General features: G+C 52.1%; 2 protein-coding genes and 1 non-coding gene across 9 annotated transcripts in view; 1 reads left to right on the top strand and 2 right to left on the bottom strand.

The window, feature by feature from the left end:
* The window catches only part of ATP6AP1 (ATPase H+ transporting accessory protein 1), an 8,576-nt gene extending 5,147 nt beyond the window's left edge, over nucleotides 1–3,429 (bottom strand). The window contains exons 1-3 of the mRNA XM_032265285.1: nucleotides 3,219–3,429; nucleotides 2,865–2,991; nucleotides 256–330 (exon numbers count right to left, since the gene is read on the bottom strand). Coding sequence (XP_032121176.1) covers nucleotides 256–330; nucleotides 2,865–2,991; nucleotides 3,219–3,373 — 357 coding nt within the window. The 5' untranslated portion in view covers nucleotides 3,374–3,429. The remainder of the gene's footprint in view (nucleotides 1–255; nucleotides 331–2,864; nucleotides 2,992–3,218) is intronic.
* A 1,710-nt stretch (nucleotides 3,430–5,139) lies between these two features.
* LOC116541282 lies at nucleotides 5,140–5,249 on the top strand. Its single transcript, XR_004264772.1, has one exon. It is a non-coding gene; the product is annotated as a U6 spliceosomal RNA (small nuclear RNA).
* A 5,153-nt stretch (nucleotides 5,250–10,402) lies between these two features.
* Nucleotides 10,403–17,099, bottom strand: part of TAZ (tafazzin) — a 10,092-nt gene continuing 3,395 nt past the window's right edge. For 2 of the 7 annotated variants that reach the window (XM_032265284.1, XM_032265279.1), the window contains 7 exons: nucleotides 12,777–12,857; nucleotides 12,654–12,695; nucleotides 12,325–12,387; nucleotides 12,155–12,207; nucleotides 11,368–11,445; nucleotides 11,184–11,277; nucleotides 10,403–10,973 (listed from right to left, as the gene is read on the bottom strand). In XM_032265284.1, the coding sequence (XP_032121175.1) occupies nucleotides 10,921–10,973; nucleotides 11,184–11,277; nucleotides 11,368–11,445; nucleotides 12,155–12,207; nucleotides 12,325–12,387; nucleotides 12,654–12,695; nucleotides 12,777–12,857 (464 nt within the window). In that variant the 3' untranslated portion in view covers nucleotides 10,403–10,920. Of the gene's footprint in view, nucleotides 11,278–11,367; nucleotides 11,446–12,154; nucleotides 12,208–12,324; nucleotides 12,388–12,653; nucleotides 12,696–12,776; nucleotides 12,858–17,099 lie in introns of all 7 variants that reach the window. The other 5 variants (XR_004264760.1, XM_032265281.1, XR_004264761.1 and 2 more) reach the window with 5 other exon arrangements.

The raw sequence follows: 17,099 nt of genomic DNA, 5'->3' as shown, positions 1-17,099 counted from the left end.
GCAATTCTCCTGCCTCAGACTCCTGAGTAGCTGGGATTACAGGCATAAGCCACCACGCCTGGCTAATTTTTTGTATTTTTAGTAGAGATGAGGGTTTCACCATGTTGGTCAGGTTGGTCTCAAACTCCTGACCTCGTGATCCACCCGCCTCAGCCTCCCAAAGTGCTGGGATTACAGATGTGAGCCACCGTGCCTGGCCAAGAGTAGTTCTTATAACGTTGAGAAGGAGCAGAATGTCCTAGAGAGGACTCTTACCTCCAGGTTAGAAAACGCGCTGTCCTGCTTGTTTCCAAACACACCACCATATGCTGTGAAATCCTCAACGCTCAGCTAACAGGGAAACAGGGGAGACATGTCAGCAAGTTTGGCAAGGAACAGGGGCCAAGGCCAGGACCAGCAAAGTCTCACTTCTCACTAAGAGTCAGGTTCGGTGTGGTGGAGCGCAAAAGGGCATGTGGGTGGGGTGGGGCGGGAGGCTTGCCTCTTCCCTGCAGCACCGTCAGGGCACAGGGAGAAGACCTGGAAGGCGGTCATGGGTGGGGAGATCTGCAGGCAGCTGACTTGTGGTAACCTCAGGAGTAGGAGTCAGCTGCCTTGCCCGCCCTACAGACAAGAGGAACTGGGGAGGGAACAGGGAAGCTGCGGGGAGGGGGCTGCGGCAGCCAAGAGCATTTGTGGCAGTCCTCCCGGCCAGAGAAAAGGAGAGCCGGCTGTGTCCAGTCTGGACAGGACCCTCACCCCACCTGCTTTTGGTGGAAGGGGAGAGAGGTGAGGATCTCAGAACACGCTTGAGGAAGCACTGAAGTCTTCTGAGCTCTTAGGACTGCAGTGGCCCTGAACCCCTCCCTTTTCTTTACAGCCTACAGGTGTCCTTTTTCCTTTTGCTCCTGCCCTCCACTCCAAAAGCTTTTCCCAGTTAGGCCCGGAGGAGATTCTAATCAGCTTCCCTGGCCTCACTGTTTGGTATACTCGCCCAGCCTCCCCTCCTTTGTGGGCAGGACTGTCCTGCTGTTCAGCCATCTGGGCTCTCAGTCTGAAAGCCAGGAACTGCGGGTGGCTTCTGGGATTTTCTTGAATCGAGAGAGCACACAACTCTCTGCTCGACATTACCCAAGGCTTTCTCACACACCCAGAACTGCAACTCACCTCCCTCTCGTGGCCTACAGGGTCCTACCTCATCGCCTGGCCACGTGAAAACCATCTCCTACGTCTCATCCCCCTCTCTCTCACTCACTGTGCTCCAGCCACACCGGCTGTTCCTTGAGCTCCCAATGAGCACACCTCGCCCAGGGCCCTTGCATTTGCTGTTCCAGGAATGTCATTCCCCCAGCGGCTCCCTCCCTCCATTAAGATCTCTGCTCAGATACCACGTCTTCAGTGATGCCTGGCCTGACCATCCTTATCTAAAACAGCATCCCAGTCACTCTGTCGCCTTAGCCTGCTTCCTTCCCTAAAGAGTAGAAGACTGACATTGTTATCATATACCAATTTAGTATTTACTGGTCACCCTGAAGAGATTGTCAGTTTCCTGAGGGTGGGGGCTTGGGTTCTTCTGCTCACTACTATATCCCCAGTACTTCACAATACCTGGCACATAGTAGGCTTTCCACACTGGGCAAATGAATGAAAGGCTAAATGCCCTAAGACTGGGGAATTCTGGCTAGATGTTTTATGTGGATTAGAAGAATTCCCCCTCACAGGCTGGGCTCGGTGGCTCACACCTGTAATCCCAGCATTTTGGGAGGCTGAGGCAGGTGGTTCACTAGGTCAGGAGTTCAAGACCAGCCTGGCCAAGACAGTGAAACTCCATCTCTACTAAAAATACAAAAAATTAGCCAGACATGGTGGTGGGTGCCTGTAATCACAGCTACTCAGGAGGCTGAAGCAGAGAACTGCTTGAACCCTGGAGCGGGAGGTTGCAATGAGCTGAGATCTTGCCACTGCACTCCAGCCTGGGTGACAGCGAGACTCTGTATTGGAAAAACAACAACAAAAAAAGAATTCCCGTTCATTGCCTACAATGGCTGGTCACATGGTGGAAGTAGGACTAGGTGCCATCTGACTATATTATTTACCACGTCATGAAACGATTTCAGATAGTGGTATCTGCCCACACCACAACCAAGGGAGACTACAAGGGCAATGAGCCACACAGGCCGCCAACAAGGAAGGGCCAAGCAGAGACTTGCTAGCCTTGAATCATCTCATAGTCTACAAGCCTGCTTTGGGGGCAAAGATCCTGAATGCGAGAGAAAACAGCACACAGGTTATGAGCTCCAATTGAGAGGGAGGTCTGACAGACTCAGGCTGGAAACAAAGTCCTGTCTATCAGCTGTGGAACTTCAGTGAAACATTGTATCTATACAAACCTTACTTTCCTTGGCAGTGAAACCCAGACAATGACATCAGTGTAGCACAGTGCCTACAAAGCACTAAACAGGTGTTGATTTTGCAATGATCATTATTATGATTATCACAGTTAGAATTACAACTCTGTCACCCATTTGCTGAATGACCTTGGGCAAGTCGCTTAACCAGCGTCCATTTTCTCATCTGTAAATACACAGGGATGATAATCCGCACCCAGCATATTGGACTAAGTCAGACACGGAAAGTGCTTGGGAGTCAGTAGCTGCCTGGCCCCTGACCCCTGGCTTCCTCCAATCAAGGTGGTGTCATTTCTTAGGCTGTCGACATGCCAACTGAAGCGTTTCCTACAGGCCTTCCCATGAGACGAGCCACACCTCCCTACAGTAGGGACAAGGTCACTGAAGCTTCCCTTGGGGAATGGGCGTCAGTGTCATGGGGGGAGGGGGAGTGCCTGCCTCCGGATGACGGGGCAGGGCGAGCTGGGGAGGGCGCACCTTGTCCTGCAGAAACAGTAGCACGTTCCGGGGCCCCAGCTCCAAGGCGGGATCTAAGTAGGTAGAGAGCTGCAAGTCGCTGGTGATATGGCCCTCGTGAGTGTCGGACGCGGGAGCCCACAAATTCCTGGCAGGGGACAGAAAAGGTGCTGTCAGACGGCGGCGCACGGCTCCAGACCCGAAGCCCATGGTTTGAAGCATGTGGACTGCAGCTGTGTCGCCGGCAGACTCGCTGCGAGGACCCGAGCAAGGATCAGTCCTCCTGTGGGTCTGGCCACCCCTCGCCGAGGACAGCCCCGGAGTCGCGCGAGGGCGCCTCAGCCCCCACAGTGCATCCCACCCCGGCCGGCTCACCGGTAACTGGACCACAGTACAAGCGGGACCTGCTGCTCCGCCGCTGCCGCCGCCGTCACCAACCACAAGAACACCGGCAGCCACGGCATCCGCCAGAGCACCGAGGCGCACCGCAGATCCGTCCGCACTCGAGCCGTCGCCGTCGCCGCCATCATAGTCTCAACCTCCACCGCCTCAGCTGCGGCGACAGCCGCGGATCAGGTGACTACTGCCACCGCCCGAGCCCCGCCTCGCACCTCCATTGGCTGAAGCGCGGGCCTGCCCGCCAGGGCCGAAGGTAATTGGACCAAGTGCATGCCACTCGTGGCCACTCCTTCTCACTGGTTGGTTGTACGTGTCTCCAGGCGCTCACGCTCCGAGTGGGAAAGGAGTTGGGGCCCAGTTACACAGGCTAGGACTAGGACAGGACAAGACGTTCGCCCGTCCGTTTCTATTTTTTTGTTGTTGTTCTCTTCTTTTTTCTTTTTCTTAGGGACGGAGTCTCCCTATGTTGTCCATGCTGGTCTTGACCCCCCACCCCCGGGCTCAAGCTATCCTCCCGCCTCAGCCTCCGGAGAAGTGGGACTGCAGGCGTACTTCACCGAACCCGGCCAATCCCTGTTTTAATCTCTTTCCTTAAAAATGAAAACGTGGTTTCTTTTTTTTTTCTGAGACGGAGTTTCGCTCTTGTTACCCACACTGGAGTGCAATGGCGCGATCTCGGCTCACCGCAACCTCTACCTCCTGGGTTCAGGCAATTCTCCTGCCTCAGCCTCCTGAGTAGCTGGGATTACAGGCACGCGCCACCATGCCCAGCTAATTTTTTGTATTTTTAGAAGAGACGGGGTTTCACCGTGTTGACCAGGATGGTCTCGATCTCTTGACCTCGTGATCCACCCGCCTCGGCCTCCCAAAGTGCTGGGATTACAGGTTTGAGCCACCGCGCCCGGCCCGAAAACGTGGTTTCTTTTTCCTGCAGATGAAACCTCCCTTATACACGTGAGAGACGAGTATAATCCCTTAAAATGAGGAGAGAAGCGGGCCCAGGATACCATCTGGGGGAACACTGGCACTTACTTTAGGCGGAAGCAGAAGGTCCAGAAAAGACATTGCACAAGAAGCAACCAAAGAGGAAGGGGAAAACCCACAAAGAAGGAAGACTTCAGACACCCTGATGGCCGGGCGCGGTGGCTCACGCCTGTAATCCCAGCACTTTGGGAAGCCGAGGTGGGTGGATCACCTGAGGTCAGGAGTTCGAGACCAGCCTGGGCAACATGATGAAACCTCATCTCTACTAAAAATACAAAAATTACCTGGATGTGGTGCCTGGCGCGTGTAACCCCAGCTACTTGAGAGGTTGACGCAAGAGAATCGCTTGAACCCAGGAGGCAGAGGTTGCACTGAGCCAAGATCACACCACTGCACTCCAGCCTGTGCAACAGAGCGAGGCTCTGTCTCAAAAACATAAAAAATAAAAAATTGGCCCCATCTAAGAAACTGTAAAATGTTTATGACTTTTAACCAAGCAGTTAGGAATACATTCAACAGAAATATTCAGCTAAGCACAACATACACATACACAAATGTGCACTTGTAGTTGCAAAAAGTTCAGAACTTGTGATTAGACACTGCGCCACTGCCCCGCCATATCTACCCCTCAAACACAGGGATGTTTGTTACTTGAACCAGAAGGCTGCGGAAGAAAAGCACCAGGGCATTTCACTGGCAGATTTTCATCTGCATCCAGAGCCCTAGATGTGAGGGAGCAGGACGATCTGGGGGCTTGTCCTGGCCAGCCAGTGCAGTGCACGAAGGCACAGCAGAAGGAGGCAAGAACCAGTGCTGGAACCAGCACACCATCAACTTCATGACTCCAGCTCATGTAGCTAACACCTACTGATCACCTCCACTTGCCACAGACACTGGTTAGAAGATTGTATTCGTGCTGGCTTCGGCAGCATATATACTAAAATTGGAACCATACACAGAAGATTAGCATGGCCCCTGCACAAGGATGACAGACACATTCATGGTGACGCGTTCCATATTTTTTACTCTTAGCGGTGGATCACTCGGCTCCTGCGTTTTTTGTTTTTTGTTTTTGTTTTTGTTTTTTGAGACGGAGTTTCACTCTTGTTACCCAGGCTGGAGTGCAATGGCTCAATCTTGGTTCACCACAACCTCCGCCTTCTGGGTTCAGGCAATTCTCCTGCCTCAGCCTCCCGAGTAGTTGGGACTACAGGTGTGCGCCACCATGCCCAGCTAATTTTTTTGTATTTTTATTAGAGACGGGGTTTCACCATGTTGACCAGCATGCTCTCGATCTCTTGACCTCGTGATCCACCCACCTCGGCCTCCCAAAGTGCTGGGATTATAGGCGTGAGCCACCTCGCCCACCCGGCTCGTGCATTTTTTTTAATTTGTTTTTTTTTTTTAAACAACATTAAAAAAAAATAAATAAAATAAAATAAAATGAAACAGATTGTATTCCTGGGCTGGGCACAGTGGCTCACGCCTGTAATCCCAGCACTTTGGGAGGCCAAGGCAGGCGGATCACTTGAGGTCTAAAGTTCGAGACTAGCCTGACCAACACGGTGAAAACCCATCTCTAGTAAAAATACAAAAATTATCTGGGTGTAGTGGCATGTGCTGTAATCTCAGCTACTTAGGAGGGTGAGGCAGGGGAATCACTTGAACCCGGGAAGTGGAGGTTGCAGTGAGCCGAGATCGCACCATTGCACTCCAGTCTGGGTGACAGAGTTAGACTCTGTCTCAAAAAGAAAAACAAAAAGAAAAAAGGACGGGCACAGTGGCTCTCGCCTGTAATCTCAGCACTTTGGGAGACCGAGGTGGGTGGATCACGAGGTCAGGAGATCGAGACCGTCCTTGCCAACATGGTTAAACCCCGTCTCTATTAAAAATACAAAAAAATTAGCTGGGCATGGTGGCGCACGCCTGTAGTCCCAGCTACTCAGAAGGCTGAGGCAGGAGAATTGCTTGAACCCAGAAGGCAGAGATTGCAGTGAGCCGAGATCTCGCCACTGCACTACAGCCTGAGCGACAGTGCAAGACTCCATCTTTTTTTTTTTTTCTTTTTTTTTTTTTTTGAGACGGAGTTTCACTCTTGTTACCCAGGCTGGAGTGCAATGGCGCGATCTCGGCTCACCGCAACCTCCGCCTCCTGGGTTCAGGCAATTCTCCTGCCTCAGCCTCCTGAGTAGCTGGGATTACAGGCACGCACCACCATGCCCAGCTAATTTTTTGTATTTTTGGTAGAGACGGGGTTTCACCATGTTGACCAGGATGGTCTCGATCTCTTGACCTCGTGATCCACCCGCCTCGGCCTCCCAAAGTGCTGGGATTACAGGCTTGAGCCACCGCGCCCGGCAAGACTCCATCTTAAAAAAAAAAAAGAAAAAGAAAAAAAGGTTGTGGTCATGTGGTCATGATTGTCACATGAGGTTTGGTTCAGACTACAACTAGGATGGTGGCAGTTGAGCTGGAGAGAGGAAGTGGGTCTGATGTGATACAGTTGAAGAACATTGTAGCTCTTAGGTCTCTCTGAATTGGGGACTAGGAGATGAGATCACTTGGGGGCTCATTAAGTTTGGGGTGTTTAGGGGACCCCCCAAGTGGCCATTTCGAGGCCTGAACTAGCTAAGGTGAGAGGTTTTCACTGGAGCTTCACTGTATCCCAGGAGAAGCCAGCAAACTAAAAAGGGAAAGCATGGGAGGGCACGTAATCCTAGCACTTTAGGAGGCCAAGGCAGGTAGATCACCTGAGGTCAGGGGTTCAAGACTAGCTTGCCCAACATGGCAAAACCCCGTCTCTACTAAAAATACAAAAATTAGCCAATTATTGTGGTGGGTGCCTGCATTCGGGAGGCACATGCAGGAGAATCACTTGAATGGGGTGGGTGGGGGTGGAGGGTTGCAGTGAGCCTAGATCAGGCCATTGCACTCCAGCCTGCAGGAAAAAAAAAAAAAAAAAAGAAGGAAGGAAAGGAAGGAGACAGAAGGAAGGAAGGAAAGAAAAAGAAAGGAAAGAAAGAAGGAAAGAAAGAAAGAAAGAGAAAGAAAGAAAGAAAAGAAAAAGAAGAAAGAAAAAGAGAAAGAAAGAAAAAGCAAGCAAGCAAGCAAGCCAGCCTATTATGTTTCTGTTACCATTGTTACATAGTTTCAAAAGTCTTTCTGCTGGATGTGGAATGCAATCTTGCCTTGGCCAGCACTCTGTTGCTGAGCTGTTTCCATCCTTAGGGAAGAAACGTACCTGTGGCTGCTTTTATTCTTCCCTGCCTTGCCAGGGTCCCTGGAGTGGTGGCCCTTGAGGCTTCCTGAAGCACCTGCTATGGGCCAGGCACCTAGATTCTGCCCTGGAAGTTCACAGTCTAGCCTAGAGGACATGCAGGACAGCAGGTGATGATACAGGGTCAAGAATGTTCCAAAGGTTGAGACGTGGGGCTGGGAGGGACATGCGGAGTAGGGCGCCCATGACATCTAAACTGAGCCATTCACCAACTGTTCACAGCATCAATGAGCACCTTCTGTCCAGGGACTTCATCTTTAGGGTAAAAGCGTTTCTTCATTGAAATCCCAGCCAGGCGTGGTGGCTCATGCCTGTAATCCCAGCACTTCGGGAGGCCGAGGCAGGTGGTTCACGAGGTCCAGCGATCGATACCAGCCTGGCTAACCCGGTGAAACCCCGTCTCTACTAAAAATACAAAAAAATAGCCGGGTGTGGTGGTGGGCGCCTGTAATTCCAGCTACTAGGGAGGCTGAGGCAGGAGAATCGCTTAAACCCGGGACGCAGAGGTTGCAGTGAACTGAGATGGCACCACTGCACTCCAGCCTGGGTGACAGAGCAAGACTCCTTCTAAATAAATAAATAAATAAATACATGGAAACTCAGACCACCCCACTGGACTTTACAGTCAGTGAAGAGCCCTGCCAGTTTCTTGGCAGAAACCTGGGGTCCCCCAAACCCCATTTTCCTGCGTCCCCTGAAAAGCAATAGCTATCCTGCATTGGTATCAGATGGCATGGTCCTTTTTATTTTTTAAGATGGATTCTCACTCTGTTGCCCAGGCTGCTGTGCAGTGGCATGATCTTGGCTCACTGCAACCTCTGCCGCCCAGGTTCAAGCAATTCTCCTACCTCAGCCTCCCGAGTAGCTGGGATTACAGGCACCTGCCACCTCGCCCATTTAATTTTTGTATTTTTAGTAGAGACAGGCTTTCTACATGTTGGTCAGGATGGTCTCAAACTCCCGACCTAAGGTGATCCGCCTGCCTCGACCTCCCAAAGTGCCTGATGTCTTTAAAGGATGAGAAAAAGAGACACAGACACAGGAAGGAGAGCGCTGCCTAAAGCTAGAGGCAGAGATTGGAATGATACCTCTGCAAGCCAAGGAACACAGAGCATTGCTGGGAATCACCGGAACCCACCCTGGCAACACCTTGATCTCAGACTTCTGTTCTCCAGAACTGGGAGATAAATTTCTGTTGCTTTAAATTTCCCTGTCTCTGGCACTCATACAGCGCACACTCTGCCTTTTGTGTTTTCTTTTTTTTTTTTTTTTTTTTGAGACAAAGTGTCGCTCTTGATGCCCAGGCTGGAGTGCAAGGGTGCAATTTTGGCTCACTGCAACCGCCTCCCAAATTCAAGCAATTCTCCTACCTCAGCCTCCTGAGTTGCTGGGATTGCAGGCACCCACCATCACGCCTGGCTGATTTTTTTGTATTTCTAGTAGAGATGGGGTTTTACCACGTTGGCCAGGCTGGTCTCAAACTCCTAACCTCGGGTGATCCACCCACCTCAGCCTCCCAAAGTGCTGGGATTACAGGTGTGAGCCACCATGGCCGGCCCTTTACCACTTTTAATTGTACAGTTCAGTGGCATCAAGTACGTTCACATCGTACGACCATCACCACCATCCATCTTCAGAGCTCTTTCCAGCTTCCCAAACTCAAGCTGTGTCCCCATCATACAACTTCCCACTCTAGCCCCTAGCAACCACCCTTGTACTTTTTGTTTCTGATCTGAAGCCATTAAGTATATAAGTAGAATCATATAATATGTAGCCTTTTGTGTTTGGATCATTGCAGTTAGCATAATGTTTCTTGAAAATCCTTTAGAGTATCCATTTGGTAGCATGTATCAAAATGTCATTCCTTTTTATTTTCATTTTCATTAAAAATAATTTTTTTTTGAGACGGAGTCTCTATCGCCCAGGCTGGAGTGCAGTGGCATGATTTTGGCTCAATGCAACCTCCGCCTCCCGGGTTCAAGCAATTCTCCTGCCTCAGCCTCCCAAGTAATTGGGATTCTAGGCACCTGCCACCATGCACAGCTTATGTTTGTATTTTTGGTAGAGACAGGGTTTCACCATGTTGGGCAGGCTGGTCTGGAACTCCTAGCCTCAGGTGATCCATCCACCTCGGCCTCCCAAAGTGCTGGGATTACAGGTGTGACCCACTGCGACTGACCTAATTTTTGTATTTTAGTAGAGACAGGGGTTTCACCATGTTGGCCAGGCTGGTCTTGAACTCCTGACCTCAAATGATCTGCCCACCTTGCCTCCCTAAAGTGTTGGGATTACAGGTGTGAGCTACGATGCCCAGCTGCTTTTATCCATATTTAATTGTAAGTATTTGTTTTTTCCCAGGTAATTTTTTCCCATTTTGGTCATTTAAAAAAAAAAAAAAAAAACTTTTATATTGAAATAATGAGGCAGCAGCACTGCAGACAGACCTGGTTTTCTGAATCTTCTCTTGTTGCTGGCTCTGTCCTTTCTTTCTTTCCACATTTCCATTATAGTATTTTTAATACTGTGTCTGTACCACCATCCTGGATTTGCCTTTGCTCCCACCCAGGACCCCCAGCTCCATCTGGGTACCCCCCTACCTCCTGATCACAGCGTGCACCGCTCGTGTCTGGCTACTCATTGGGCCCGTCAAAGCTCCTCTCCCACCTATGATGAGACCCAGGTAGGATCCAATCGTTCTCCATACTCGGGGTTCTCTGAAGTGTGGCCCCAATCTACCGGGGTAGCTTTGGGTTTTGAAGCAAGTTCCTTAGCCTCACTCTACCTCCGTGGCAATATAAGATTAATCTCTATTTGTGCAAGGTTGTGATGGGGCACTAAGGGTCCAGGCTTCGTGTCCAGCAGTCACTTCCCATTTCCACCCCGACAGAGGCCAGAGGTATTATATAACAAGCTAACACATATGCTTTATTGTTCTGTTTCAAAAACATGAAAACCAAGGCCCTGGGACTCAAGTGATGCTGGGAGGCAGAAAGGATGGAGAAGTCGGTGGCCCCAGCTCTAGGCTCCATGTGGTTGGGCCTGACTTCTGGCCAAGGGTTGCTCTTCCGCCTATGGCCCACCTGAGGCCAGACCTTGCCCGAGGAAAGGGCCCGTGGCAGGGGGAAGGTCGAGTAGAAGGAAGACGTGGCCAACGGCCATCCCTGAGGAGGTATGAGCAGCTCCTGGTTCGCCAAGGGCGCGTGCGTAGGAGCCAGGCTGAGGAGTCTTGGGGGCCCTCTCCACAGCTCTGGTGGGTCCCCCGCTCCCTCAGCCAACTGCTTGCTCACCTGATTTCTATGCTCCCTCGTGACACCGGCCCCTGAGAGAGAACATCCAAAGGCAAGAAGGAAGGAGGGCCCTGCCTAAGCTTCTTCCTCCCTGCTTGGCCAAGTGGGAGAAGCAGCTGAGGTCCTTGGTTTAACCGAGGAAGCACAGAGGAGCTGGAATAATGGCCCCCAGCTCAGAGGGCACTTGAGAGGGGCAATGAACAAATCTGTCTAAAAGCCACATCTGAGCTAAGAGCATCAGTCATTCCTATAGACTCAGCTCTGTGCAGGCCAAGAATCCAGAAGGCAGCGAGCAAGGACAGCCAGCCCAGTTCGGCCTGGGCCCTGGCGCTGCATCTTCCCCAGCCTCAGCCCCGGCTGCTCCCCGGGGCCGGCCAGGCGGGGCCTATCTCCCAGGCTGGAGGTGGTTGTGGAGCTGCTCTGCCTGAGTCTTTAGACGCTGGAATTCCTCTTGAATGAAGTCCGTCAGGGCTTTCCGCATCTCCACCTGAGGGAAAAGGACAGGGAATGGCCTGGGAGGGTGAGGGGATGGAGAGGGTGGAAGCGCCCTGCTGGCAGGACCCAGGGGGAAACTCACCGCAGACTTGTTCTCCGCCCGGAGCCGCTCAAGTATGGGCAGGGCACTGAAGGGCTTCCCAATCAGCACGGTGATTTTCTGTGGGGTGGCGGCCGAGAGTGAGGAGCAGCAAGAGGAGTGCCCACAGCCCCAGCCCCAGCAATGCCAGAGCCAGAAGCTAAGCCCGGCCCTGCTATGCTCCCCAGGGGCCAGTCTCCCTCCACAAGCAGGTCCTGGTCCTGGTCCTGGGTCCTGTGCTGTAGATGACCTGTCCTGTCCTCAACCCATGGCCCACCCCTGCCCCATCCTGACTTCCTCTGCTTTCATTTTTTTTTTTTTTTTTGAGACGGAGTTTCACTCATGTTACCCAGGCTGGAGTGCAATGGCGAGATCTCGGCTCACCGTAACCTCCGCCTCCTGGGTTCAGGCAATTCTCCTGCCTCAGCCTCCTGAGTTGCTGGGATTACAGGCACGCACCACCATGCCCAGCTAATGTTTTGTATTTTTAGTAGAGACAGGGTTTCACCATGTTGACCAGGATGGTCTCGATCTCTTGACCTCGTGATCCACCCGCCTCGGCCTCCCAAAGTGCTGGGATTACAGGCTTGAGCCACCACGCCTGGCCCTCTGCTTTCATTTTAATGCCTCGGTGCCAAGAAGTCCCTATGTTCCACTCTGTCCCTTGCTGCAGCCTCACGCTCAGCTCCTCCTGCATCTGGTCTCCATAGTGCTGAGTGGGAGACATGGGGTAGATGGCAGACAGACAGGCAGAAAGTCAGCCAGCCAAAGGTCAGCAGTCCCCACCCACCTGTCCAAAGCGGGGGAAGTAGGGCGGACTGTTAGGAAGGACGTCATTCATTCCTGCAGCACAGTGGACAAAAGGCCAGACGTGGGGTGGAGCAGGGCAGCCTGGGACCAGAGGGAGTCCCAGGCTCCCCACCCCAGATGCCCTATCTCTGTCCCCATCCCCAGGCTCACCAACATGCCACAGGGGCAGGATGATGGGGTTGAGATGACACTCAGCAATCAGGCGCCCGATTCCTGCCCGGGGGGAGGCAGAAATATTAGCATGAGCTGGGCCCTGGGCCAAGCTTCTGTGCCAGCCTCTGTCCAGTGCCCCCCACTGGCATCCTCCAGTTTGCTTCAGCTCCCCTGGGCAAGCCCCAGTCTGAGAACCATCCCCTTCCTGCCGCTACAACACTCCCATCTGCCCCCATACAACCGAGCCCGAGGGGACAGGAGCCAAGGGCCCACGGGACCATCTCTGGGCCCGGAGGATGGCTGTGGCCAAAGGCCAGCACCCTTACCCCACTTGAAGCGCAGGAACTCAGAGCTCATGTTCACCTTCCCTGGTAAGAGAGCACAGAGGCGAGGCTCGGGAGCCCATCCTGCTCAGACTGGGGGGATTCAACCCAGTCAGCCCTGCTGACCTTCTGGGAAGATGTGCACCCAGTCCCCATGGTTGAGCTTCTCCAAAATGAAGTCCATCCCCTTCTGGTAGACGCCATCTCCTGCAAGGAAAAGGCCTCTCCCCATCAGTCCCCGTTCCTGGGAGCATGGGGTGGTGGGTTAGCGTACCCTCAACGCTCTCAAAACCTCAATGAAACAGGCCCTTCTCCCTGGGGCCCATGTGTTGGGGACTATCCCCCTCAGTCCCTCCTCTCTGGGAAAGCCCCAGCAGATTAGGGACTTCCCATCCCACTCTGCGCCATCCACACAGGCGCCCTCCAATGACCATCTCCAGGGTCTGCTTGGCCCCCGGGCACTGTGGTGCTTCCTTCCTAGTATCTTCATTCTTTTTTTTTTTTTTTTTTTTTTGAGACGGAGTTTCGCTCTTGTTACCCAGGCTGGAGTGCAATGGCGCGATCTCGGCTCACCGCAACCTCCGCCTCCTGGGTTCAGGCAATTCTCCTGCCTCAGCCTCCTGAGTAGCTGGGACTACAGGCACGCGCCACCATGCCCAGCTAATTTTTTGTAGTTTTAGTAGAGACGGGGTTTCACCATGTTGACCAGGATGGTCTTGATCTCTTGACCTTGTGATCCACCCGCCTCGGCCTCCCAAAGTGCTGGGATTACAGGCTTGAGCCACCGCGCCCGGCTCTTCCTAGTATCTTCTAAACCCCTCTGCCAGGCAGCAGCCTCATCTCCAGCCATCTCCTACTGAGATTCTGACCTGGCAGTCCCTACATCTACCTACGACCCCCTCTTCAGGGGCTCACCAGCTGGGCCACTTCAGCCACATACCCCTGCACACTCTCAAAGACCCCCAGGTCAGCACACCAGCTGCCTTCCCTCCCCGGCCAGGCCCTGGCTGCCAGCCGACTGCTCTCGGAGCCTCACGCCTTCCTTTGTCCTCAAAGGCGCCAGTCCTGGGGTTATCCTACTATGTGCTGGCTGCTGGAGAAACCAAGTGCATTTGTCATTTCCAACCTCGCATAGGCCCCAGATTCTGGGCAACAACCCTTTCCTGAGGTCTCAGCCACTTGCACAGCTGCTCCTCACAGGGCACCTGCCTGACGCCTCAGCCTCCACCATTCCTCCCTCCTGCTGGCCCCTTCTTCTCAGGGCGCCCCGGAAAACTAGACCCTTCCTTATAGGGAGGCCTCTTGGAAAAAACTCAAACTTACTAGACTGAAAACAGTGGAGTCGAACTGCTCCTGATCTAGCAACCTTCCACCTTGGAGATAATAACCCTGAGACTATGACACTGGACCCAGGAGAAGGAAATGCAAACCTCCTTCCTTCTGCCTGCTGCTGCGTGCTGGCTGGCAGCCTGGGGACGCTTGGAGACAGTAAGTACACAGTAAGGATCTCATCAGCCTCGGTGATGGAAAAGTGACCACGTGGTGGACAAAACAGCAAAGAGGAGGTAGAGAGGTTGAAGGAATGGGGTACAGCAGACATCCTCATCTTGTAAAGTGGGGAGTAAAGACCCCTACCACAGAGGGAGAGACCAGACATTGGGAATATCTCTGGCCAATGAACTTTGAACTTGTTCTCTGCAAGGCCAATTCTTTGGAAGGTGTTAGTTAAAGATCCAGGAGTCTTAACCCAACCCAGAGGGCCCTGACCCAGCAGCCCACTTGGGCTACAGGGAGGGGGTGATGACCCACTGGAGTTTGCTCAGGGCATGGGCAAAGCAGCAGTTTCCCTACTTGGGATGCAGCATGTGTAACAGTAACGGGGAGTCGTCATAGCTCTGGCCCTTCTCTACTAAAATCCACTGACCTGGAAACTAGATTTTAAAAAACAATAATAATGTGCTTTTGGAGCAAGACTTCATCGTTTGTAACTTTTGCAAATGCTACTACCACTCACTTGTGTTGCTTGTGTCAAATTACTTCAAAACTTAAATACCCTATCAAAGTCTACGCTTAGAGAAAAAGAGAATTCTGGAACACAGAAGCTAAGTGTGCCAAATATGTCTTTTGCCTTAATGACATATGATTAGTTCTTTGTTGGAGGAACTGAGCGGCAGGGGCGGGGATGAATGAGTAGAGTCCCCGTCTCTCAGAGCAGGTTGGGATGAACGATGCCACAGTCATTTGTCAAGACACTATGGCCTCTGCTTGTTCCTTTACAGAGACAGAAGTAGCCTCCAAAAGCAGCAGAATGAGAAACTACTCCAGGGGGCTGCTTCCGAGGAGCGGGGCTAGGGAGGCCAAGGGTGGGCACTGCAGCTTTCCATTAAAAGCCCCTCTTTGTTATTTGTTGTTACTTTATTGGGTTTTACCACGTTCTACTTTGACCAGTTAGAAATAATAAACTCTTCCTTGACCTATATCCTTTGGTTACTTCCTTCTTTCTCTTTTTCCTCCCAACTGAACCTCTGAGAGGAGTTGCCACCCTTGCCATCTCCTCACCCCCACCACTGTAGCACCACCAGCCCTCAGGCCGTAACAATCTGGCTTCAGCAGCTGTCACTCCATGGACACGCATCTCTAGCGTCACCTGTTCCATGGTGCCACAGGCCCCTGGTTTGCTGCTTTTCTCCCTGGCCATGGCTCTCTGCCACGTTGGTGGCTTCTCTCTCCCTCTGTGCCATCTTGGGCCTCTGCCCTCTCTCCACAGGCTCTTACTCTGCATTTGTGACTTTGTAGTTGAATTCCCAATATCTTTATTCCTAATCATTCTTCTAAGTTCCAGAACTGCATACTCTGGGACTGCTCCCCTTCCACAGGCTACAGGCTCCTCAGATGCAGCACAAACAAAATGGGACTCACCTTCTCCCCTCCCAGTCCCTGCATTGCTTTCCCTTTGCCCCACTTTCCCCGTGACTCAGCTGAGACACCTGGTGTCATTTTTGAGTTCTCTTTTTTTTTTTTTTTTGAGACAGAGTTTCACTCATGTTACCCAGGCTGGAGTGCAATGGCACGATCTCGGCTCACCGCAACCTCCGCCTCCTGGGTTCAGGCAATTCTCCTGCCTCAGCCTCCTGAGTAGCTGGGATTACAGGCACGCACCACCATGCCCAGCTAATTTTTTGTATTTTTAGTAGAGACGGGGTTTCGCCATGTTGACCAGGATGGTCTCGATCTCTTGACCTCGTGATCCACCCGCCTCAGCCTCCCAAAGTGCTGGGATTACAGAGTTCTCTTTCTTACCCCACCCTACACTTAATCTATCAACAAGTCCAGAGTTAATCTCAAAATGGTAACCTTTTCTCGTTCACCACAGTGACCCTTGGAGGCCCAGCCACAATCATCTGCTGCCAGAGCTGCAGTGAAAGCCCTGACCTGGGCTCCTCACATCTACCTAGCCCTGCTGCCACCCAAGCAGCCACACTGCAGCTAGGATGCTATCTCTTAACCAAACACAAGCATGTCACCACCTGGATGAGAGAGCACAGTCAAGTACAAAAATCGTTTTTTTTTTTTTTTTTTGAGATGAAGTCTCACTCTGTCGCCCAGGCTGTAGTACAGTGGCGTGATCTCAGCTGACTGCAACCTCTGCCTCCTGGGTTCAGGTGATCCTCCCACCTCAGCCTCCTGAGTAGCTGAGATTACAGGCGTGCGCTACCACATCCAGCGATTTTTTGTATTTTTAGTAGAGACGAGGTTTTGCCACATTGGCCAGGCTAGTCTCAAACTCCTGACCTCAAGTGATCCACGCAGCTCAGCCTCCCAAAGCGTTGATATTACAGGTGTAAGCCACTGTGCCTAGCCTTTTATTTATTATTTTGAGACCTGGGGCCTCACTGTATTGCCAAGGCTGGCCTTGAATTCCTGGGCTAGGTTGGGCACAATGGCTCATGCCTGTAATCCCAGCATCTTGGGAGGCCGAGGCAGGAGGATCACTTGAGTCTAGGAGTTCAAGACCAGCCCTGACAATGTAGTAAGACCCCATCTCTACACACAAAATAAATAAATAAAGTTAGCTAGGCGTGGTGGCACATGCCTTAGTCTGCTCAGGAGAGTTTGCTTAGTCTGCTCAGGAGGCTGAGGTGGGAGGATCACTTGAACCCAGGAGATGGAGGCTGCAGTGAGCCATGATCATGCCACTGCACTGCAGCCTGGGCAACAGAGAGAGACCTTGTTTCAAGAAAAAAAAAATTCCAGGGCTCAAGCAATCCTCACTCATCAGGAAGCTGAGGTGCAATGCAGCCAGCTAGAGTCCAAAATTCTTTTTTTTTTTTTTTTTGAAACAGTCTTGCTCTGTCGCCAGGCTGGAGTGCACTGGCACAATCTTGGCTCACTACAACTCCCACCTCCCAGGTTCAAGTGATTCTCTTGCCTCAGCTTCCTGAGTAGCTG

The sequence above is a fragment of the Sapajus apella genome, unplaced genomic scaffold, assembly GCF_009761245.1.
Source record: "Sapajus apella isolate SASKATOON/1434 unplaced genomic scaffold, GSC_monkey_1.0 scaffold149, whole genome shotgun sequence".
NCBI lineage: Eukaryota > Metazoa > Chordata > Mammalia > Primates > Cebidae > Sapajus > Sapajus apella.
Note: the sequence above shows the minus strand (reverse complement) of the source record. Positions and strands in the feature narration are given on the sequence as shown.